General features: G+C 36.4%; 1 protein-coding gene across 2 annotated transcripts in view; it reads left to right on the top strand.

Moving 5' to 3' along the window:
- Positions 1-25,566, top strand: part of CEP126 (centrosomal protein 126) — an 84,352-nt gene that overhangs the window by 38,378 nt on the left and 20,408 nt on the right. The window contains exons 5-8 of one of the 2 annotated variants that reach the window (XM_026450087.1): positions 4,877-5,560; positions 6,784-6,982; positions 10,354-12,502; positions 22,090-22,202. In XM_026450087.1, the coding sequence (XP_026305872.1) occupies positions 6,875-6,982; positions 10,354-12,502; positions 22,090-22,202 (2,370 nt within the window). In that variant the 5' untranslated portion in view covers positions 4,877-5,560; positions 6,784-6,874. The remainder of the gene's footprint in view (positions 1-4,876; positions 5,561-6,783; positions 6,983-10,353; positions 12,503-22,089; positions 22,203-25,566) is intronic. The other variant, XM_023208007.2, reaches the window with a different exon arrangement.

Below are 25,566 nucleotides of genomic sequence, written 5' to 3' on the forward strand. Positions count from 1 at the left end.
TGGCACACACCTGTAGTTCTAGCTACTCAAGATGAGATAAAAGGATCACTTGAGCCCAGGAGTTGGAGTCACAGTGAGCTATGATCACACCACTGCACTCCAGCCTAGGTAACAGAGTGAAATCCTGTCTCAAAAGAAAAAGGAGAAGGAGAAGGAAAAAGAAAAGAACAAGAAAATGAGGAAGAGGAGGAGGAAGCAGAATTGGAGAATAGACAGAATCGAAGCAGAAAGAAAAGATATTTTATTAAAAGAATAGATGAGTTTGGTATAGGACAAAGGAAATAGAAAAAAGCAAAAAAAAAAATCAAAAGCAACTGATATTTTGAGTCTTGATGATTAAGAGAATGTGATTAACTTTTTAAAATTCCCTTTGAGCCTTCTGAATTGAGGGGACAAATATCCATGTAGAAATGTGTAAAAATAATTTAACCAGTGAGGTGAGAGGCCAAGGCTATAGGAATAGATTTGAAAGTTATGATTGTATATATTGTTGCTTAATTTTCATGTGTACTTTCGTCCCCGCAGCCAGATTGTAATACTCTAAAGGACAGTGTCTCAGTCTTACATATGCAGGTATTCCCTATAGTGCTTAATTCAGTGCTATCATGTTGGAGGTATTCAGTAAATACTTTGAATGGAAAAATATCATGACATAACATGAGTGAACACTTCTCAAAGTGCATAAAGTGGCCTGAAGTTAGATAGATGGGGAGGATATTTATCTGAGACAAACACCAGGAAGAAACTTCAACCAGAAGGAATATTAGCATGTGAAAACGCATAGAATCATAAAAGGCATGTTCTGTTAAGGGAGCCACAAGTAGCTCAGTTTGGCTAATGTGTACAGTGAGAAGAAGAGAGTTGTGGGTAGATAGGTTGGAAAGGAAGCCATGAGTTAGATCATGAAGAGTCTTGTTAAGGAGTTTGTTTTAAAAACAATTACTGAAAGATTTTAAGCAAACACACAATATTTATAGGTTGGAAATGTTGCCAGAATTGAAAAGAAAAGGGGAACACTAGAAGTATAAAAATCAGGTAAAATGGCACTTTAGTTGATGAAAACGATGACTTCTTGAAAGCTATTTAGAAAGTAGAATCAATATGCTTTGGTAACTGTATAAGACCTGGAGTGACTGGAAAGAATCAAAGATGACTCCAGAGATTAGATTTGGTCAGTTAATAAGTGGTAAAACCATTTATCAAAATAAGGACTATGAGGTTAAGAGGGTAGATCTCATGTTGTGTTCTTGCCACAGTAAAAAAAAAAAAAAAAAAAAAAATTGATGAATATGACGGAAGAATAAATAGGTTTAGGGGAGGAAGTAATTGGAAGGAGAATGAAATGTTTGAGTTTGAGACACTTACGAGATATTCAAGAGCCAATTTCTTATAGTAGGAAATCTGGGCCATGAATATAGATATGACAGTCATCGATGAATGAATAAAGTTAAAGTCATGGCAGTATCCACCAGTGGTAGTCTTAGATTCAGCTAAACAATCAAATTCCCTTAACTGCAATAGGCTATGTTTGGCTTCAGTTAGAGACCAGGAAACACTGCATGCCAACTAGGTAACATTTTTCAATCAGATGAATCCTTATAGAAAGCCACAAAGCAGTTAAGGGGCTAGTTTTTGCTATGTTTCTACCCTCTATAAGTGACAGCTCAGCTTTAAGGCTTATAATGCTCACATTATCACAGTGGGTGGGCATCTACCTACTCTGGATAAAAGGCCCTGTGTTCTAAACAGAAACAAATGTTTTTTGTAATGGCTCCGTATGAATTGCTCCCATGGAAAAGATATGTCTGGTAATAAGAATCATCATACTCAAGGAAACTCAAAACTATAGCTTTCTAGCAGATATCTATGGTTTCTTTGCAGTCCTCTTAGTCCAGATGTGGTTTACCAATGAAAGGCCATTTTTACTGTAATCAATGTGCCTTGTAACACAGCTTAAATCCTACTAATTATCCAGAGAAATAGACTTAGAAAGTTAACTCAAAGTTGAATTGGTCCATAGAAAAGGAGAAGATTTTGTTAACTCTTTACTCACACACTAACATAGATAAGGTCACATAGACAGTATAAGTAAGATTACAAAGGAAGTATGGGTATAGATAAGAAAAAAAGAAAGTCACATAACTCAAAAATTTTATATATATAAAGGACAGGCAAAGAAAAAAATTATATATATAAAGGACAGGCAAAGAAAGAGGAGCTCAAGAAAGAGCCTGAGAAGGAACAACCAGAGAAGTAAGAAAATAAACAGGAAATGTATTGTGGAAACCAAGGGAATTAAAATCAAGAAAGATAGTGGTCAAGAAGTACCTATTTTTGCAATTATTAGGTAATTAGTTAACTACAAGCAAAGTAGTACATTGAAGTGGTAGAGGTGGAAGCCAGATTAACAGTCAGGTTAAGAGACAAGTGGAAGTTGTGGTAGTAATATAATTTACTACCACATTATATGTAGCAATGTAATTTTAGAGTACTCTATAGAAAAGCTTGTCTGAAAAGAAATCACAAACAATTAGAGGGAGTCCCAGGATTTATTTAGACTAATTTAAAAAATTCTAAACCAGTTAATATAGAAGCAATATACATTTTGTATACAGGGCTTCTTCACTTTCAGTTTTTTTTTTTTTTTTTCTATTAGTTGTTATACTTCATGCTAATTGGATATTTTGGTCTCACTCTGTCGCCAGGCTAGAGTGCAGTGGTGCAATCTCAGCTCACTGCAACCTCTGCCTCCCGGGTTCAAGCAAGTAGCTGGGATTACAGGCATGTACCACCATACCCAGCTAAGTTTTGTATTTTTAGTAGAGATTGTGTTTTACCATTTTGGCCAGGAGGGTCTCGATTTCTTGACCTGGTGATCCACCCGCCTCAGCCTCCCAAAGTGCTGGGAATACAGGCCTGAGCCACCGCGCCAGGCCAGATATTTTCAGTTTTGAAAAACTCTTGTAGAATGAAGAAGAGCATAGGCATTTTTCTTGTTCAACGGTGTACAGTTGCTTGAAGTCTTAGAAGAGTTAAACTGTCAGAACAACTTTGTTTTCCCTATAGCAAACATGTAGATATGATTACAGCAAGTCTATGCTAGGATCATTAAATAACACACATCGTCTTTGTTTTACGAGAAATGATCTTCATTGTGCATTAGAATACCTAGTTAGTTTTCGTGTTATTTTAATATACTATTTTGACTTTGACTTCATGATATCTATCTATGTGTGCATGTTTATATATATATCACATAAATTCTATGTATTTGGAAAACAACAAGTATATACAATGTATAGTGAGAATACTATGATTTACTTATTAAAAAGTTAGACTTCGCTCCACAGATACCCAATAGTCTTAAGTAATGTATATGAAAGTGCTTTGTAAACTATGAAATTCTATACAAATATGAGATATTGGAATATTAAGAATCAAGTGTTAGGTTAGTGGGCATATTTTTATTTATTGGAAATTTGATTAAGCTGAAATCATTGATAAACTACTATCATATTAAAAATACATTTTCAGTGGAACGTAAACCTAAATGTGTTAAGAAATAAAGTAATGCCGTGAAATAAGGGTCTTACAAAGAAGCAGAAGTATATCAGTAAGATTATTCTAATGTGGAAAATGTTAGTGGTAGATAAAAACAAGATGTGGGCGATGTGATCATGTAAAAGAGAAAAAAAAGTATGACAAAGTTCAGGGCATTTAGTGCTTAAGCCCCAAGATAAATCAAAGAATAGGTTCTCATGAACATAGAAGCTGCTTCAGCAAATAGTGAGACATAGGAATATTAATAAGGGAGTAAAGTTAAAAATATAAGAAGTAACTAGTCGTCTATCACCACCAAATCCTTATCATAAAACTAATGTGCTTGACCATTCTGGAAGGTGTAAGGTAAAAGGGGGATATATTGTCTCCTGTATTAAATGGTTAAACTTCAATAAAATGATACTGCTAGATATCTATCTCCAATATCCATGTATTTGTGGTGTGGCAGTTGATCCTGAACTACGTGCTACACTGAGAAATCTGGCAAGAGTTGAGCAGTTATCTATTGACCTCTATTTTCCCTTTGAACTCATGCTTTACACCAGATTGTCCAGCCCATATTCCTGTATCTGTATGAGTAAAAGGCTTCTGAGAAGTGAAAATACTCTCAGAGCCAGAAATAAGAAATGGCGAACCTGAATAAGCTATGTACATTTTTCAGTCCATGTGAGAGGACACTGGTTGATCAAAGGAAGATGATGCATGGACCCTATGGACAAAAAAAGCAACACATGAGTCAAAAGCCTAGAGGCAGCCCAATAAACCAAAAAAAAAAAAAAAAAAAAAAAAATCTTAATAAGGCTGTCTCTCTACTTGCCTGTCCAAATGCTTTTCCACCTATGCAGATCCATTCCTGCCTGTCCAGCTGTCTCCACACCTGACCCCTACTTACCTGATCAACTGTCTCCTCCGCGGGTCCCATTGCGGTCCCACTGCTTCCAAATTCTTCCTAGCTACCCAACTGTTTCTCCTACCCACCAGCCCCATATACTGCCTGTCCATCCATCTGTACCCTCTACTCTTCCAAAGACCTTTGCACCAGTCCCATTACTGTCTTACCCAATTAAATATCGTCCTCGTCCTCCAACCCCAGCTACTTCCAGCATTTCTAGCAGCTTCCCTCATCTACCAGCACCAATTCCTTCTTGCCCCCCTGGCCGTCTACCCCACCCACCCCAAAGGTCTCCAATCATTCCTGACCCTGACTCACAGAACAAGTTATTTTACAAAACTTTCAGACCCAAACATTTCCTTCCAGCACAGCGTTCCACTGCAGCCACTCTAATGCCTGCCCTTGTTCGTCGTTCCCTTCCAGCTCAACTGGTTGTTTCCCCAACCCCTTTGGAACCTCTCCCTGTTTTGAAGCCTTCCTGTTTATCCAGTCACTCCCCTCATCCACCAGTCCCCACTCTTTCTTATGTCACTCCGTTGCCTGCACATCCTGCTAGCTTGGATCCTTTTCAGTCAGTCCAGCAATCTGTTCCACAAGCCACAGCATTGTCAAATCAGCCCAAGGCCTTTGCAGATCATCTGCCAGCCTCAGTTCTCTCCCTTGCATCTCCCTGTCATTCTCCATCTTCTTCTTTGCCTTCATCTCCTTCTAGTTCCACATCCTTTTCTTCAGCCTGTATACCGTTTTCTTCCTCCTCGTCTATTCTTTCCTCTTCTTCGACTTCCTCTTCTACTTCTCCATCCTTACCTCCTTCATCTATCCCTCTTTTTTCCTCTCCTTTGCATTCATCTTCCTCTCCAGGTTTGCCTCCAACTTATTTAGCTTTTCCCTCTCCAATTTCTCCTGTTTCTTCTTCCTTTATGATTTCCTCTTCCTTTCCCCCTATTCTTCACTCTCCTTCTGTTTCTACCTCCCCATCTCCTTTTATTCCTATCCACCCCTTCAATCCTCCTCACTGGGGGAAGAAAGTAGAGAAGAGAAGAGAAGAAAGTGAAGTAGAGAAGAAAGGAATAGAGAAGAAAAAGTTGACAGACGACAACTTTAAAGGTAAATAAATTGAGTTTATTAGATATTTTGTAGATATAGCAATATTTTGTTTGGGAAGGGCGACTGAAGGGGAAGGATTATGTAAGAGTAGGAAAGTGTAAAAGGAAGAGACAGAAACATACTCTCAATGTTCAGGAACATGTATTAAATACCTTCTTGCTCTCCCTGATTAAATGTGTGATCACAAAGGGATAGTTAAGAATCTAGTAATCTTTGACCTTGACTACTCCAGTCTGTCCAAATAAAGATATATATGGATATTGGAGATAGGTAATAGGTATATATCACATGTGACCATCGTCACCTTCCAAAACATTTTTATTCTCATTAAAGTGAGAATAATTTAATTGAATTAGGAATAAATGCTCTTGGGATTCATTCTGCCAGCCCCAGTGCAGCAGCATTCAGCTATATGATAGTCTCATCCCCATCCTATCCTCCCCCAAAAATCTTCTTTAGTTCTTTGCTTTCACTTTATATGTGTACTGAAATGTAACATGCTATAGGTTTGCAGAAGATACAAAATTCTAATAGAAAATGATGTCATGCACTGAAAATGTTTGAATGACCCTTTAGCATAGTAAAGGTAGGCTCTATTTAAGGGTACACTTCTGTGGCATAAAAACCATACTTATATTCCTATTTGTATTCCTGAAATAACTGAAAATAAGTGAGTACTTGGTCTCCATTGAGGAAGATCCAAGTTCCCAAAGCTAGTTAAATAGGGAGGAAATTCCTGCCGACCCCAACAAGCAATTTTTATATTTTCTATCTGCTTGAATCTTCAACCAACACTATTAGGGTTACAGTTTTTTCCTAACCTACCAGCCATGACATCAACTCAGAAAGAAGGGTAATGCAGTGTATTATTATCCACATAGGAATGCTCTTAAAGACCTGAGGACTAACTCTACACAGGAATTACTTCTACCCTCATCCCAGATGATAGAGGGATAGGTTATAATAATTAAAGCCATGAATTACTGGGCATTCCTATATGAAAGTGGAGTTCTTTACTGGTACTTTAGTCTCATAACTAATTTTATTCTACTATTGATTGCCTTAAATTCTCATTCTAACATGTCTATATATTTCTCCAATATCCTTATATGTGGTTACCTGGACAAACACACACATATTACACAAATGTGTCATGTATATACATATAGAAAGAAGTTAACTTTATTTAAATGTACTAAGCGCTTTCTATGTCTGGTTCACAGAGCTATAGATTCTGCCTTGCCTTCAGCATTATCAAAAAATGATCACAAACATCAGAAACAACTCTTATCCAGAATCAATTATGATAAAGAAATGAATGAAAACATGAGGGCAACCTTGGCTACTAGCAAAAATGTGTTCCAGCTTAAACTGGAGGAAACTCAGAAACGCCTAGAAGATCAGCATCTAAGCAATTTGCAAGTACGAAACTATAAAAATGTTGTTAATATTTTAATTCCTTGTACTAATTTTGCTCCACTTTTGCAGTGTTCTCCACTGAAGAAATATCTTACTAGCTAAGAGTAGCCTTGAAAGAGAGTGTGGATGAATCAGCACAAATTCATCATAGAAACTATAGAAACAATTTTTTAGTTTTTTCCTTACCTTTGAAAGTACAATGTAATGTATTATTGTTAGAGATTGTATTATAAAAAGCAACCAGAAAATTATAAAGATGTAGATATTAGTTTCTTAATGGAAATATGGCAGAATTCACTAGAAATGATGTTTTTAATCTATCCCTAGAAGGGCATATACTTTGTTATTTTTTCCACAACTGAATACAGATATCGGCTGATTTTCCTACATGTCCATCCATGTACTTTATTTTTCATTAATAATTATACACATTTATGAGATTTTTAATAAACCCATATCAAGATTAAATTCATAACATTGAACTGATTCATCCAACAATTAATCAACAGTGGCAAGGCTAAGAAGGCAAAACAGAAGATTCCTGGCAGCTATCGTGATGTGCCTTCCTACCATAAACAACTATGATTATGAATAAAATATATAAAACAACTGCTTTTAGACATGAGCCAGAGGCAGTGCAAGATGTGATCTTGAAAAGGGGAAACAAATGACATAAGCCTTATGACCACCTAGGCTTTCTATGTAGGTATATTGCCTGAATAAGCCTTAAAAAGATCCACTAGTAACCCAAGCTACCTATTAAACAAAAAAACTTAACACTTTTTTCTATTTTTCTTTTCTTTTTTGCAGAGGGTGGGGGGGATGGCGTCTCACTCTGTCACCAGGCTGGAGTGCAGTGGTGCAATCTCAGCTCACTGCAACCTCCGCCTCCTGGGTTCAAGCAATTCTCCTGCCTCAGCTTCCCGAGTAGCTGGGACTACAGGTGCCTGCCACCACGCCTGGCTAATTTTTGTACTTTTAGTAGAGACGGGGTTTCACCACGTTGGCCAGGATGGTCTCAATCTCTGGACCCCATGATCTGACCGCCTCGGCCTCCCAAAGTGCTGGGATTACAGGTGTGAACCACCATGCCTGGCCAACACTTTCTTAAAGAAGACTATGAAATCTAAATATTCAATAACATGATGCTCACCATGTCAGCATTCAATCAAAACTTACTAGACATATGAAGAATCAGGAAAATATGACCCATAACCAGGAGAAGAGTAGTCAGTATAATCAGACAGAAATAACAGAGATGATGGAATTAACCAGCAAGGAATTTTAACATATTTTTATAAATATTTTCAAGGAATTAAAGTAAAAATGTACATAAGAAAAACAGTTTAAGAAAGAAATAAACAGACCTTCTAGATCTGAAAAACATACTGTCAGAAATGAAAAATTGACTGGATGGGCTTAACATTGCAGTGATTGCAGAACAAAAGATTAGTGGACTTGAAAACATAGCAATAGAAATTATCCAAGCTGAAGCTTTAGGAGAAAAAGGCTGGAAAAAAATGAACAGATTGTTAGTGATCTGTGAGTCCATATAAAGCCATCAACACATTTAATTAAAATTTAAATTTAAATAAAATTTCACAAAGTGGGAATGGAAATGTTTAAAGAAACCATCACTGGAAATGTTTCAAATTTGATGAAAATTGTAAATCCACAGACTCAAGAAGCTCAACAAACTCCAAGAAGGATAAGTGTATGCACACACACATACCACGAAAGGCATGTAAAAATCAGATTAAAGCCAGAGGGAAAAAATGTATGTTATATGCAGGGCAATAAAGATAATATGGACCGCTCATGTAACTTATAAGCAAAACTTATAGTTGATCATAATGTTTTATTATTTAATGGTGGAAAAAATTCTGAAAAAAAAAAGAGTATTGTTTATGAAATCAGAAATTGCCAAACTTCTTTTGAGGTGATTTGGGAGATGAAGCAATTACAGACCTATGCAAATGGAAATCTTAGAGCCATGGATGTCATACTTATATCTAGAAGGATCTTGTAATGCAAATTGTGTCTCTCTAGATGTAACCTGAAAGGATGCCTTCCAGGCCTGATTTCATCATCATTAACAGTTAAAACAACTTAGTTCCAAGAAAGGCATTGAAGTAGCTGTGCTTTGTTTTGTTCGCTGTTTGGTTGAGTGACTATCACTTTAAGAAGGATGCCAAAGGATGTGATAAATAGGGACTAAATGCTAAAACTATAAAACTCTCATGAATAATTTTTAAAACTTATTCCATAATACTAAATCAATAAGAACTAACTATGTAAATTAAAATATTTTTATTCTGTAATTTGTTTACTTTAGTTCTTAGTTTACTTACTGGGCTAAAAAAAGAATATAATTTTGATACCATAGTGTGTAAATTTTTTAAATTTTCATATTTTAGATAAATCTAAAATGTACGATAAATCTTAAGGGATATCAATTTTCTTTCCATTCAGCATTTTGACTAGATATACAATTTAATGTCTTCTTAAAATTTATTTCTGTATATGTGATATAGATTAATGCATTCTAGATATGTGTGAGGAAATAGAAATATTTTTAAACATTTACCATAGGTTGAAGTAATTTTGAAATTTTATTAAAGACTGATAAATTTCATGTAAATTTCAGTGAAATAGTGATGAAAATGTCTATGGAATTTATGGAAATTACTGCTATGCTAAACCTCCAAAAGGAGTCATTAAAGTCAAGAGTTTTTGAGTCTAAACCCATATGAAAATTACCTGGGGAATTTAAATAATACCAATATATGGACCCCATCCAAGTGTTAAATCAGCAGGACCCAGGTATAGATATTTGACACAGTTCTTTATGTGATTTTAACATGTAGCCAGAGTTAAAAGCCTTACTACAATCCACAAAATTAAGTTTTGTAAAAAGATGTAGCCCCTGCTAACAGGAGGCTCACATTAGGATCGCAGAGCTTTTAGGAGCCTCATTCAAGTCCAGTGAATGTTTTAGGAAAAAATACAATTTGTAAATAATTATTTTTCAGAATCTCACTTGCTATTACTAAGCCTTCAAGAAACTTCATACTCTAAATGGAATAGCAATAACAAAAATATTTTCTAAGTTATAACTGTGGCTAGAATAAGCAGGTATTACTTTAGGAGTTGAAATCAAAGCAAGCATACTATACTGTAAGTCTTTGTTACCTCCCTATTTTTTTACCTTGAGGACTGCTGCAGCGATAAGAATTATTTATATACCCACGATGTTTATAGTCATATTACTCTATATGCAAGGAGATTTGGGCTCAGTAACAATGGTATGTTGAATCATTAATCTTGGCATTTAAAAGTTTATAAGCTATAAAACAGTGTTCTTTTTTTTCCAGAAATTTTGTGATGAAGTTAATCAGATAACCAATTCTGAAACCCTCTCAAGTATAGACAGTCTTGAGCCTACAGAGCATGAAGAAATATATTTAACACTTAATAAGGAGCATTCCACATCCATCCAGTGGAATACCATTTCCCTCAAACCAGCAAATATGCAATCAACTAAACTCAGCTGCTTTGATGAAGATAAACTGGCATTCTCTAAAACTCAACGTATAAATAATTGGCTTACAAATGTAGATGCTTCAAATACTCAGAATGTCACACCTTTCTCAGATATTTTAAGTAAATCTAATGTTCTACCTTCATGGGAATATTTTAATAGTAAAGAACAAAATCCATCTTCTTTGAATGGAACAGTGGAAAGAGCCACAAATACTGCTAATAATTCAGTACCCTTTGTATCTAGCCCACCCATATTTGTACTAGATAAAAAATGTGAAAAGACTTCTGAAACTAGCACTATGAGGACAACTGACTCCACTTCTGGAGCATTCAAAAGAGAGAGGCCGTTAGTTACTGAGAGCCCAACATTTAAATTTAGCAAATCCCAAAGCACTTCAGATTTTCCAACCCAGGAAGTGGCTACGTTTCCAGACCAAGAGAAATATTCTGAATTAAATCAAGAAAATGGAACTACTTCAATTCCTACTTCATGTGTACCAGTGGCAACGCCTTTAGTTTTGCCATCTAATAAACAGTCAGCTAGACCTTCAGCAAAGAACAGTATACACATAAAAGAAATTGTTGCAGTGCAGTGTTCTGATAAGTCAGATGAATTGAAAGATGGTGAAGAAGAAAAGATAAAATATTTTAACTGCAATAAGGGAGAGTTGCCTTTATTTTCAGACAGTTTTCAAGATGCCTATATACCTCACAATCTGGATTCAAAAGATGAAAAACAAAAATTAGCTGAAACATCATCCTTGTCTAATGTAACTTCTAATTATGACTTTGTTGGCCAGCACAAGATAATGAAATACAACATCCATGAGAGAAATGGTGTGAGGTTTCTTAAAAGTATTTTAAAGAAAGAATCTAAATATGAACATGGTTATCTGAAGGCATTAATTATAAATCAGAGCTTTAAGTTTGGAAATCAAAAAGCAGCAGCTATCAAAGATAGTATTGAATTAACAAAGGAAAGAGAAAAAGGTGCAGAAATTCCAAAGACTATTAAAAAGCTGAGGTGGTTTGATGAAACTAGCAGTATAGAAAACAATGCTGAAGACAGTCATTCACTGAAGAATAAAACAGGAATAACTCAAGAGCATTCTCAAAAATTCCGCATTCAAAGTGGTGCTGGAAGCAACATAATTAGTGTTTCTGCTTGTGCTGTAAATTCTGCTGCTAGAAAGAAGTCCAGGGAGGATTGTATCTCTGAAAACGTTACGACTTTAGGAGGATCTGGAGCAGACCATATGCCTTTGAACTGTTATATACCTTCAGGTTATAACTTTGCTAAACATGCCTGGCCAGCCTCAAAAAAAGAGGAAAGTAAAATCCCTGTACATGATGATTCTAAAACTAAGCAGGGTAAGCCACAAAGAGGTGGAGCAAAAATAATTAGAAAACCGGGATCTGCAAAAGTCCAATCAGGCTTTATATGTACAAACAGAAAAGGCACTGTCATTGAACCACAATCTGCAAGCAAAGTCAACATATTTACACAAGCTCAGGGAAAATTAATTATACCTCGTCCTCCTCCTCCTCAATCTACATCAAATATTAGAAGTGGTAAAAGTATACAAGTGTCTCAGTGTCCATCAGTAACTCCTGAAAATCCTCAAAACATTATTACACATAACTGTTTTAACTCAAAACATGAGCTTCCAACAGAACACAATTTGAATCAGTGGAATCAGGAAAGTAGTTCTCCACTCTCAAATGCTCGTTCTGATGTAGTCACTGTGATACCATCACTGCCATCATATTGTTCTTCAGAGTGCCAAACTTTTGCAAAAATAAATCATTCAAATGGCACTCAAGCAGTTGCCCAGCAAGATGGGACATTATATTGCACCCAAAGAAGTCCTGTTTGTGAAGAAAGTTATCCATCTGTGACTCTAAGGACTGCTAAAGAAGAATCAGTTCCCTTGTGGAAAACAGGGCATAATGTCCTGCATCAAAATAAGAGGGCTACGGGTAAGAATAAATTTATGGCTTTTTATAGATAAAATGTACACCTTTGTTAAGGAAATTGTTCCTATTTATGTATGGACATACATACTACATAAATATTAATATTAAACAATAGCTGTATAGAAATAACTTACCTCCAGGCCGAGCACAGTGGCTTACACCTGTAATCCCAGCACTTTGGGAGGCCCAGGTGGGTGGATCACTTAAGGCCAGGAGTTGAAGACCAGCCTGGCCAACATAGCAAAATCCCATCTTTACTAATACAAGAGTTAGCCCGGCATGATGGCACATGCCTATAGTCCCAGCTACTTGGGAGGCAAAGGAAGGAGAATTGCTTGAACCTGGGAGGCAGAGGTTGCAGTGAGCCGAGATCGCATCACTTGCACTCCAGCCTGATGACAGAGCAAGACTCTGTCTCCAAAGAAAAAAAAAAAAAGAAGTAACTTACCTCCTGTAATATTGTGATTTTTGGCCAGGCACAGTGGCTCATGTCTGTAATCCCAGCACTTTGGGAGGCCAAGGTGCGCAGATTTACTTGAGATTGGAAGTTCGAGACCAGCCTGGCCAACCTGGCGAAACCCTGTCTCTACAAAAATACAAAAATTAGCTGGGCATGGTGGCACGTGCCTATAATCCCAGTTGCATGGGAGGAGGCAGGAGAATCGTTTGAACCTAGAGCCCAGGAGGCGGAGGTTGCAGTGAGCCGAGATTGTGCACCACTGCACTGCAGCCTGGGTGACACAGCCAGACTCCATCTCAAAAACAAAACAAAACACTGTGACATTAGTAGCTGAAGTTTTTAAGAGAATGACCCAACCTGCGCTCAACTGAAATTAGAAGCTTTTGCCAGCCTCCATTTTTTTCCATGACTTTTCCTGTTAGTTTAAGAGGAAGGACAAGGAATAGGATCTAATTCTTGTCCCATATTATTCTGTCATTACTATTGTAGTCAAATTTTCCATCAAAGAAATCACAGTGAAAAATATTGTTTAAATTATTATAAACAAGTGAATACATGTAATTATGTTCATTTTTCTTTAAAATGTTTGTTAAATTGAGTTGCTATAAACTAATATTAATTAGATATACCTGATTCTCCCATTCCCTTTCCCAAAGTGTGGTAGCTCCGCTTTTATCTGCCATGAGAGCAAAAAAATGATATCATTGCCTTGAAATATTTTTGAAAATTAATTCTCTAGAGAATGCCATTGCCCTTACTAGGTGGTTGACTCTCATAAAACTTCTTTCCTCCTATGAGGGAATAAACTAGAAAGCAATACATTTTCCTGCCAATAGGAAACAGTTGCCTATTGAGAAACAGGACTGGAGTCTGGAGGCAATCAGAAAAACAACTCTTGTTTTTCCAAAGGTATGAATAAATATTGATATATAATGAGAGTTTAAAATTTAATATTCAAAGTCATCTTCAATTAAACCATGAGTTTTTAAGGACCAGGGACATTTGTGTAATTCATCACAGTATCCCCGGATCCTAACAAGTGTCTGGCACTTAGTAATCACCCAGACTCTACTTGAATTGAATGGATACAAGCCACATTAGCAGAAGGGAAGCTAAATGCAGACACTATAATCTAAGAATCTTCATTACTTTTCTACAAAAATCTAGATTTTAAAAAAATGTTTCTGTCACTAAAATTATGACTTTTTTATCCAGTCATTTCAAAATGTAACTTTAGTTTTCACAACACTTCAAAAAATGAAGGTATCATACAGATTAAATATTCTAAAATAAATAATGATGGTTACCCTTTTTGAGTTTCTACCTTGTACCAGTCACAGTACTAAGTGTTTTATACTTATTATCTGATTTAAACCTTCTAATAATACTGAGAAATAAATATTTTTAAGACACTGTTTTGCAAAGAAGTAAGCAGAATTATCCAAGGTCAAGAGCTAGTAAATAGCAGAATTGGTATTTTGATCCAGATCTCTGTGGTTCCAAGTCCTGTGCTTTTTGTACTAAAACCATATAGTAAATATAGTTATTAAGCAAATATCATATATCACACTCTGCTAATTAGGAAAAATATTAGGAAACTTACAGTTTCCCAATAGCTTACGTACAAAAGGGTAGCATATTAAAATTATCTGATTCTCTGATAAAGGAATGGGATACATTTTATCTGGAGAAACCAATATTTTACCGACATTTAATCAAAGGAGGTACTTCTCTCTGGGACCTTCGTATAAGGGACACTGGAAAATATAATGAATTTTAGCATTCTTAAATGTTCTTAAATATTCACACTGTTGTAAATATCTATACATATTAATACAGTGATTATACTTCGAAAATATAACAATATTAACAATACTGAATATTTTGTATGTTCAGTCATTTAAGCTTTTTTTCCAAAACTATTTAAATATAAAATGCTTCAAGTGAACTCTTTGTTAATACTGGATTGTAGTTCAGTGAGCATTTGTGGGATTTCTTTTCCTACTCTTTTATTTGCCAGTTCATTTTATTTTTATACCCTTATGCATCCAGAGTTGACAGTTGTAGAGAGCATCTTGTTCTCAATTAGCATTTCCAGAACACTCTAGCATAACTCTCTAGGAAAACCTCTTCCAATTAGATCCAAGCCGTTCAACTATACCACCTCCTCATGTCTCAAGTTATTTCCCCCCAAAAGATGACTTTGATATTTGGTTCACAGTCTTCATTTCCATACAAAGTCTTTGCCATCATACTGGATAGTTTAGCTTTTATATGGATGAGGAAACACCCTGATCTTCCTCACTCCTTTTTCATCTCTAATAACTTTCTATACAATTCTGCCTCAAATACCCATTCCCTTTGCTATATTCTGGACCTCATCAACATTCATAACTTCTCTACTTCTTTTTTTTATTTCAGCTTTTATTTTAGATACAGAGGATACATGTGCATGTTTGTTACATGGGGATATTGCATGATGCTGAGGTTTGGGGTATGGATCCTATTACCCAGATAGTAAGCAAACTCACTCACTCCTCTACTTAAGCACATTCTCCTCTCTTTTCCCTACTCTTACTCCTCCCATTCTTCTACCCTACTGGGCTTCTTCAGTCCAATATTTTCTCTACTTTCTCATTCCAATTCATCATCTTTCTTTCCAATTCATCAGCTCTTTATTTTCTACTCCTTACCCAGCTTAAATTTAATGGTCCATTTCTTTTTCTTTTCTTTTTTTTTTTTTTTTTTTCTTTTTTTGAGATGGGGTCTCACTTTGTTCCCCAGGCTAGGGCACAGTGGCATGATCATGGCTCAGTGCAGCCTGGGACTCCTGGGTTCAAGCAATGCTCCCACCTCAACCTTTCAGGCACTACAGGTACACACCCCCATGCCCAACTAATTTTTTTATATAGAGACAGGGTCTCCCTATGATACCCAGGCTGGTCTTGAACTCCTGGGCTCAAGCCATCTTCCCACTCGGTCTCCCAAAGTGCTAGGATTATAGGCATGAGCCACTGTGCCTGGCTAGGTTCATCATTTCATTAGTTCTTTTACCAATATCCTAAGCTCTTTGCCTCTTGATCTTTTTTGTCACAGGAATCAAACAACCCTCCCCCACCCAGGGGAAAAAATTATTTACTTTTTCTCTGCCTCCTTCTAAGTAGCAGAGAAAATTCATACCAATTGCCAGGCATATTGGCTATACTGTAGATTTATGATCAACATTTTCTGATGATCAACATTACTGAGTATTCTCTGTTTCTCTCGTAAATTCACTGTCCTTCCTTTGAAATAATTATTTCAAACATCCTCCCCAAACATCTAATTTCCCCACTTCTCTTTCCTCATCACTTTCACTGCTCATTTTTCTTAAAATGAGAGACTATTTTCATCCAAAAAACCATTAACAGATTGAAAAGGCAAACCACAGAGTGGGAGAATATTTGTAATGCATATTACTGACAAAGGGCTTATATCCAGAAGATATAAAGAACTCAAAATGTTCTTCAATAGTATAATATATAAATAGAGTTAAATTCTATTATTCATTTAATGAAATACTCTAATATAAATGAGCTATTGCTGAAAAACAGCAGTGTGGGTATACCTTACACCATAATATTGTGCAAAAGAACCATATTGCACAATAAAAATGCATATTCTGCTCCATTTATATCAAGAACAGGTAAAATGGCAGGGGGGTATATGGAAACAGGTAATGAGGGGAGCATTTTTGGTGCTAGTAATATTCAGTTTCTTAACATGAGTGGCTGTGAAATCTAGGTTTGGGTATATAATCTGTTTATTTTCAATTTGTGCACTTTTCTATACATAGATTCTACTTCCATTTTTTTGAAAGCCAAATGATGTTGACACATTATTTAAATCTGATTTCAAAAAGAATACTTTTTTCTTTTCCAATAATTATTAAGAATATCTTCACAGAATCAAAAATTTGATTACTAGAAAGGACCAATGTGACAATTTCCTTTAAACTGTCACATTTTATAGATGAGGAAATATCCTAGGCAAAAATTAGGTAACATTTATTATGTTCCAATTACTAAGCACTTTAAATATTGAAACAAAGTTAATCCTTCCAATAAATGTGTGAGGTAAGTGATATTCTTACACCCATTTTATAGCTGAGGAAACTGGGTCACATAGAGGATAACTGACTGTATAAATTGCATAGCTAATGTAAGTGGCATACTCAAAATTAAGGCATTATGAATCTATGTTCTTAAATATTGAGCTACTTTGTTTATTTTTTCCTGAGACAGGGATCTCACTGTCACCTGAGCTGGAGTGCAATGGCACGATCTTGGTGCAACCTCTGCCTCCCAAGGTCAAGTGATCCTCCCACCTCAGCCCTCTCAGTAGCTGAGACCACAGGCACGCACCGCCACGCCTGGCTAATTTTTTGTATTTTTGGTAGAGATGAAGTCTCACCATGTTGCCCAGGCTGGTCTCAAACTCCTGAGCTCAGGCGCAGGTGCTCTGCCTCCCTAGGCCTCCCAAGTACTGGGATTATAGGTGTGAGCCACCGTGCCCAGCCTTACTTTGTTTTTTTTAAACTCTTAATAACAACAAATTTTTCAGTAATATACATGAAAAAAATAGTACATTAATCTATACAATTTGTGGATGGTGCAGAGTATCAAAGGAAGTTACTGATGAAATCGAGGCTGGAAGCAAGCTTCAGAATCATCCTGTCTAACTGAACTCGCAAATCGAAACCAGTAAAGTTCAGTTTAGCAGAAATAGCTATAAAGTCATACATTTATTTGCATTCAGTTTACTGTTTACAGTTTTGGAGGGGTTGCCTTTATTTTTTTTTTTTTTAAGGTAGGGACTCACTGCATTGCCCTGGCTGATCTTGAATTCCTGAGCTGAAGAATTCGTCCTGCTTCAGCCTCCCAAGTGGCTGGGGTTACAGTTGTGAGCCATGGTGCCTGGCATACTTTTTAAAGTTTTAATTGTGAAATATATCTGACATAGAAAAGAATGTATGTGGCATATAAGAACAAGTTAAGACTAATAATAAGAGAACCCTGTACCCATTGCTCACTTTTAGAAATAGAAAATCACCAATAGTGGCCAGGTGCCGTGGCTCACACCTGTAATCCCAGCACTTTGTGTTGCCAAAGCAGGTGGATCACTTGAGCCCAGGAGTTTGAGACCAGCCTGGCCAACATGGTGAAACCCCGTCTCTACTAAAAATATAAAAATTAGCTGTGTGTGGTGGTGGGCGCCTGTAATCCCAGCTACTCAGGAGCCTGAGGCAGGAGAATCGCTTCAGTCCCAAAGTGGAGTTTGCAGTGTGTCAAGAACATGCCACTGCACTCCAGCCTGGGCAACAGAGCGAGACTCAGTCTCCAAAAAAAATAAAATAAGAAAGAAAAGAAAAATCCCAATACCTACGAAGCCCTATATGCTTCTTCCCAATTGCATCCCCTTCCTCTGTTACAGACGTGAACACCATGAAGAATTTCATGTTAAGCCGGGCACGGTGGCTCACACCTGTAATCCCAACACTTTGGGAGGCCGAGGCGGGCGAATCACAAGGTCAGGAGTTCAAGACCAGCCTGGCCAACATGGTGAAACCCTGTCTGTACTAAAAATACAAAAATTAGCTGGATGTGCTGGCACGCACCTTTAGTCCCAGCTACTCCAGAGGCTAAGGCAGGAAAATCACCTGAACCTAGGAAGTGGAGGTTGCAGTGAGCCGAGATTGTGCTGTTGCACTCCAGCCTGGGTGACAGAGTGAGACTCCATCTCAAAAAAAAAAAAAAAAAAAAAAATTCATGTTAATTATTCCATGATTTTCTTGATAATTTTGCCACATATGAATGTATTGCAATCAACTTTGTTTTTTAGATTGATTAGTTGGCTGTACTTCATATTCATTGCTACAATCACATTCAATTATATGACTGTTCAAACAGTGTTTTCATTCTCCTGGCACTGGACATTTGGGTTGCTTCTAGTTTCTTCCTTTTATGAATAATTCTTTCAAGAACAGCTTTGTACATCTACTGATGCACACGTTGCCGAACCATATGGTATGTGTATTTTCAACTTTAATAGGTAATCCAAATTGTTTTCCAGAGTAATAGATGAAAATTGCCTTTACTCCATCTTCACCATAAGTCTGATAAACTTTTTAATGTTTTTCAGTCGTACAGTGTAAAATGGTTTCTAATTATGTGATACATATACACCATGGAATGCTATGCAGCCATAAAAAGGAACAAGATCATGTCCTTTGCAAGAATATAGATGAAGCTGGAAGCCATTATCCTCAGCAAACTAACACAGAACAGAAAATCAAACACCACATGTTCTCACTTATCAATGGGAACTGAACAATGAGAACACGTGGGCACAGGGAGAGGAACAACACACACTAGAGTCTTGGAGTGGGGAGGGGAGAGCATCAGGATAAATAGCTAATGCATCCGGGGCTTAATACCTAGGTGATGGGTAATAATTTTAGGCAGTAACAAGCAGATCTTTAGAAGTACTGCTGTAATCTATGTCATTTTATAATATATATTTTAAGGAATTATAAACAAACTGGATTACCCAGGGCTATGAGAGGAGAGATTCAGTCTAAAAGTCAGTTAAAGAAACACAAGCCTAAGAGACATGATAGCTATGTACAAATATTTGAAGGCTTATTACAAAGAAGAAGGAGTAAACAGAACTGAAATGAAAGGGTAAAAATGGCAGAGAGGTTTTCAGCTCAGCGTAAGGAAGGATTTGAGCTATCCAGCAAAGGAAGAGGATGCCCCCATGAGGTAGTGGCTCCTCATCACTATTCCATTCAAGCAGCAGTTGAAGGTCCACCTGTGAGTAATTTAGATCCATGGGTTACAGGTTAAACTAGTTAACTTCTAAGATTTTTTTTCCAAAACTATAATTCTGAGATTGTCTCCGGTATTTTTTTTGTTTACAATTAAGAATACTACAGATTTTAAAAAATATAATGCTTTATTGAAGATTAGTTGCTTTATTTTGAGTTGTGGTGGTGAAACTATCATGTCTAGAATTTTCATATGAAACTAAGAATTTGGCCAGAGATACCAGTGCAAGCTACATTATTTTTGCAAAAATAGCAAGATTCTCAGCTATTGTATTAATTGTTAGATAATATTTAAACACATGTATATGAACAGAAAAATACATAAACTGTTTCAGGCATATACTGTGTCTTTAACTGCGATCAATAATTTACAATCCACAAAACTACAAAGAACAATAAAGCACAAAGATAAATAATTCAATCAAGAAAGTACAAAAGTGACTTCAGAAGATTGATGAGCAGACTGAGGGATGAGATAAAACCTTGACACAGCAGTTACATGAACAAGGGAATTTTTATGCAAGGTGTTTAAACCTTTTTAGATAAAGATGAGGACTTCTCATCTCAAGATTTAGAGGAAGAAAATTCCAAGAATAGAAAACAACATAGAAACTATATTGCTGCCGAAATAATCTCAGTGGAAACTATAATATTTTTCATATGTAGCATTTAGCATATCGATACAGGTGGAAATAAGCATAATATAGTGCTTTTTAAACTGTGGGACATGACTTGTTCATCAATTGTGAAATCAATGACTGGTAACCAGTATTTTTTAAATGAAGTCTAATTTTAGAATTAGAATATTCTAGAATGGAAACTACCAGAAAGTATCATATGTTGTGAGGATAAATATATTTTATAAAACTATGTATGTATCCAAGGTCACAATGCAAAATACATTTATTTCTGTGAGACACAGTCAAATCAGAATGAAAATTACTAGCATATGTGTAGGAGCTAGAAGTTTAGATTTTAGAGCCCAACTAATTGGAGCTGAATCCCAGCTTTGCCCCTTACTGGCTCTACGGCCTTGGGAAGGTTATTTATCCTCCCCCCTCCTTTATTTATTTTTGTTGTTGTTGTTTCTTTTTTTTAACTTTTAGGTTCAGGTGCACATGTGCACATTTGTTATATAGGTAAATTGCATGTCACTAAGTTTTGGTGTACAGATTATTTTGTCACCTAGGAAGTAAGCATAGTACCCAAGGGTGGTTTTCCAGTCCTCGCTCTCCTCCCACCCTGCACTCTGAAGTAAGCCCCAGTGTCTGTTGTTCCCTTCTTTATGACCATGTGTACTCAAAGTTTAGCTCCCACTTATAAGTGAGAACATGTAGTATTTGATTTCCTTATGATCAAGACCGTCGTGGCCAACGTGGTGAAATCCCGTCTCTACTAAAAATACAAAAATTAGTTTGGCGTGGTGGCATGCACCTGTAGTCTCAGCTACTCAGGAGGCTGAGGCAGGAGAATCACTTGAACCCAGGAGGCAGAGGTTGCAGTGAGCCAAGATTGCACCACTGCACTCTAGCCTGGGCGACAGAGCAAATCTCTGTCTCAAAAAAAAAAAGCAAAGAAAAATAGTATAATAAGCATTCATGTACCTACAACTCACCTTAAATAATAAATACCAAAGATATAGTAGAAGCCCTACAAAAGTTATTTTAGCCACTTTGTTATTTTGTGGGGGCTTGTTAAGATACTGTAAGATACGCATAAGTTCACTTACCTGGGTACACGTAATTTTTAGTACATTGCAGTAAGCTAACGAGAGCTAATGAATCATGACCCCACTGTCAACCTCTCACACTTGGAATTTTGACTCTTAAGATAACTGAGTTTACTTCATACATTACATGAGCATCTACCTTGCAAAATAACCAGGGTGCCAGTGTCAATCATATATTATATGAGTGAAGTTTTACTTCTAATTTTTAGATAATAAATATGAATTGGAATTCTAATATGTTCTTCCAGCACACCAGTGGATTATCTCACACAGTCTTCTGGTGTTCTGCATCATGCTCTGGAGGTTACTGCTGTGAACTATAAACCCCTCAGAAGCAAGGATTTTGTTGAATTCAACATTTTAACTGTGCCCTGCATAGAACATATAAGAGGAGCTCAATAAAGTATGCCAACTGAATAAATTAAACTTACAGAGTTTTCTTGATGTTTGAAAGTAATTTGAAAATTTGCAGTAGATATATATTGGCTACTCAACTTACATAATTTTTGACATTGTGCTGGCATTTGTTCAAGGGTCTACTGTTATGAGAAGAAAACAAATTGTTGAAACTAAGCGAAGAAATATTTTAGAGCAGAAAAGACAAAACCCGGGATCTGTAGGACAGAAGGACAGTGAGCAAATTAATGTAAGTACAATATTAATCAAAATCTCTATTCAATATTAAAAAATTGCTTGGAAAACAGAGGTTCTTAAAGAACTATGCTCTTGCTGTAAAGTGTATGCCATAACATAAATATAATTATAGCCAAAGCCATTTGTGAAGCAGTGAATCTTTATGCTAGGAAATTATTCCACTATACCTACTTGCTGTATTCTAGTTAGCCTGTATAATCAGTTACCAATGAAAGTTTTAAACCAACTCTAAATCATTATTATTATTTTATTTGTTATTATTGATAGCCAATGCTGGAAAAAACGAGGTCATTCACAACAAAATTCAACAAAGCTATTTAAATATACACTTAAAAAAGAAAGAAAAGTAAATTAGAGACCTGGATAGAAGAAACAAGTATGCTAGGCCAGGCACGGTGGCTCACACCTGTAATCCCAGCACTTTGGGAGGCCAAGGTGGGTGGATCACCTGAGGTCAGGAGTTCAAGACCAGCCTGACCAACATGGTGAAACCCTGTCTCTACTAGAAATATGAAAAATTAGCCAGGGGTGGTGGCAGGTGCCTGTAATCCCAGCTACTGGGAGGCTGAGGCAGGATAGTTGCTTGAACCTAACAGGTGGAGGTTACAGTGAGCTGAGATCACACCATTGCACTCCAGCCTGGGCAACAAGAGCAAGACTCCATCTCAAAAAGAAAAATACAAGCATGCTAATCATAAAGACAACTATAGTTTCATGCGACTGAATATCCTATTTGTGTCTAAGCTTTCTGGAAGACATGGCAAAAAGGAAAATTAGATGAGTTATATACTTCTCAAGGGATATTGATGATGATGATGTTGTTTGGGATACAATTTTAAAAAACATTTCCCACTGAGGACCTTTCATAGGGAACTTTGAAATACATAAATGAATATGCTCCTAATAACAGTTCCACAACAAATGAATAAAGAGTTTAATATGACTGTTTGAGATAGAGATCTTCAATAAAAGTAAACAGCATAATAACAATTTTTAAATAATGGCCAGGCATGGTGGCTCATGCCTGTAGTCCCAGCAGTTTGGGAGGCCAAGGCAGGAGGATTACTTGAGCTCAGGAGTTCAAGACCAGCATGGGTAACATAGCAAGACCTCACCTCCACAAAAATAATAATAAAAAAATTAGCCAGGCATGCTGGTGCATGCCTGTAGTCCCAGCTACCTGGGAGGCTGAGGTGGGAGGATGCATGAGCCCAGGAGTTTGAGGCTGCAGTAAGCTATAATTGTGCCAGTGTCCTCCAGCCCAGGTGACAGAGAAAGACCCTGTCTCTCAAAAAAAATGAAAGAAAATTAAAATAAATGGAGGTAATTCTGTAAGAGCTAAGTAAATGAAGTCAAATATGGCATTTTCTAGAGGTCTAACTTGATCCAGGGATTGACTTTAGAATATTAAAAGTCTAGATAGATAAGTAAATAGCATTTCACTTGGGAGTTTCCACTTTAAATGTCACTCTGACTTTTTAAAATAAAACTGGAATATTTTTAATAAAATGCCTTAAGAATTTATATTCCAAGTTACCGGTTGAAGATGCTATGATTTGTATATTATAGAAAGTACTGATTTTTATATGGATAAGATTATTATGTGGAGAATAATCAACAATGATGTAATCTTATCAGCAAAACAAGTCATTTAGTTGTATATTTATGTAAACAAAGCTAATCCCATTACCCATATATTTTTATTGCTTAATAGTGTAATGGTTAATTACAGATATAACCTCCTGATTACAAATACAATAATGCCTAATAAGTCCTTCCATTTCAACTGCCGTGTTCCCATCCAACATCTCAAAATGCACAATGCAAAAACATCTTTACCCTTATTTTTTCCTTATTTTCATTAATATATTATAAATTTAAAAGTAATATGTAATTATAACCAAGAAAACGAACTAACAAAATTTTAAATGCCTGTTATTAGTGCCCTCTGTAAATTCATTTTTATTTTACTAGGTCTTATTCTATTCTACTGTCTCTTGCTCTTTGGCATTCTTAATATGTTTACAGCCCATTTTTGTCCTTTTCAGAAGCCTCCCTTCCACTTTCACATACAGATCTTCACCCATCCACTTACACACCTTCCAAACACTTGTTAGCCTAAGAATAGGTCAGTGTTCCTGAACCAAATTTTTTGGTTCCTGAACCAAATTTTTTCATCCTTATTATTTTAACTTTAACTTTTAACTATTATTTTAACTTTTGTTTTTTATTCCAGAGCCTAAGCAAGGGTTCAGTTACTACAGCAGTGGCCCTTGTCACCTTGTATTAGGAAATGCATGTTATCATACTGGATTTTCTCCAGCCCATGACATCTATATAGAGAAAATCTCAAAGAGATAAGTGAAAGGTAGAAAAGGTAGAAAAGGTTTGCGCCAGGATTTCAGTCCAAGGTATCGCAAGTCTATGATGGAGATCAAACAAGACTGTGAGATCCACTGAAGGAGAGCTGTTGCAAAAATCTGCAGTTTCTCATCAGATCAGATTGAACAAAAGTTACGTATAGTCATAGCCAGGCAGTTTTATCTGACAGAAAACAATTATTTCTTAAAGTGAAACAGAATGGTAATAAAGAAGGAGGTAGACCATATTCAGGGAAGGGAAGTTGATATCTCTCAGAAAGTGTTGGATGCGTACACTTTTTGCCAGTGTTCTGAGTCTTCCATTTTCAAGGTTCTGTGCAGCATTGGGGCAGCTATTTGTGTTTTAAGTTTTGTCATATAAGATAATTACCTATCCTTGGCATTAGCTGTAGTCAGATGCTTTTGGCTAATAGTTGTGATTCACCCTTACAATGATAAACCAACTAGGTTATAAACTTTAAGGTAATTTCTTACCTTTTCTTTAATTAGCACTTCTTTTATTTGTGAGACAGAGTCTCGATCTATCACCCAGACTGGAGTGCAGTGGTGCAATCTCAGATCACTGCAACCTCCACCTCCTGGGTTCAAGTGATTCTCCTGCCTCAGCCTCCCAAGTAGCCAGGACCACAAGTGTGTGCCACCACTCCTGGCTAATGTTTTGTATTTTTAATAGAGACAGGGCTTCACCGTGTTAGCCAGGATGGTCTCGATCTCCTGACCTTGTGATCCACCCGCCTCGGCCTCCCTAAGTGTTGGCATTACAAGCATAAGCCACTGTGCTGGCCTAATTAGCACTTTTGATTACCATCCTACTCACTTTACCTCTTCCAAATATCCAAGACAATATCATAACCTGAAAATTTTTTAGTGGACATAAAACATTATTCATAATATTCTGTTACCATAGAATTTCTTTATTATAATAATTCTTGAATTCAGCTCTAAAAAATGTAATATACAAGTTATGTGAACAAT

The sequence above is a fragment of the Piliocolobus tephrosceles genome, chromosome 13, assembly GCF_002776525.5.
Source record: "Piliocolobus tephrosceles isolate RC106 chromosome 13, ASM277652v3, whole genome shotgun sequence".
Classification (NCBI taxonomy): Eukaryota; Metazoa; Chordata; class Mammalia; order Primates; family Cercopithecidae; genus Piliocolobus; species Piliocolobus tephrosceles.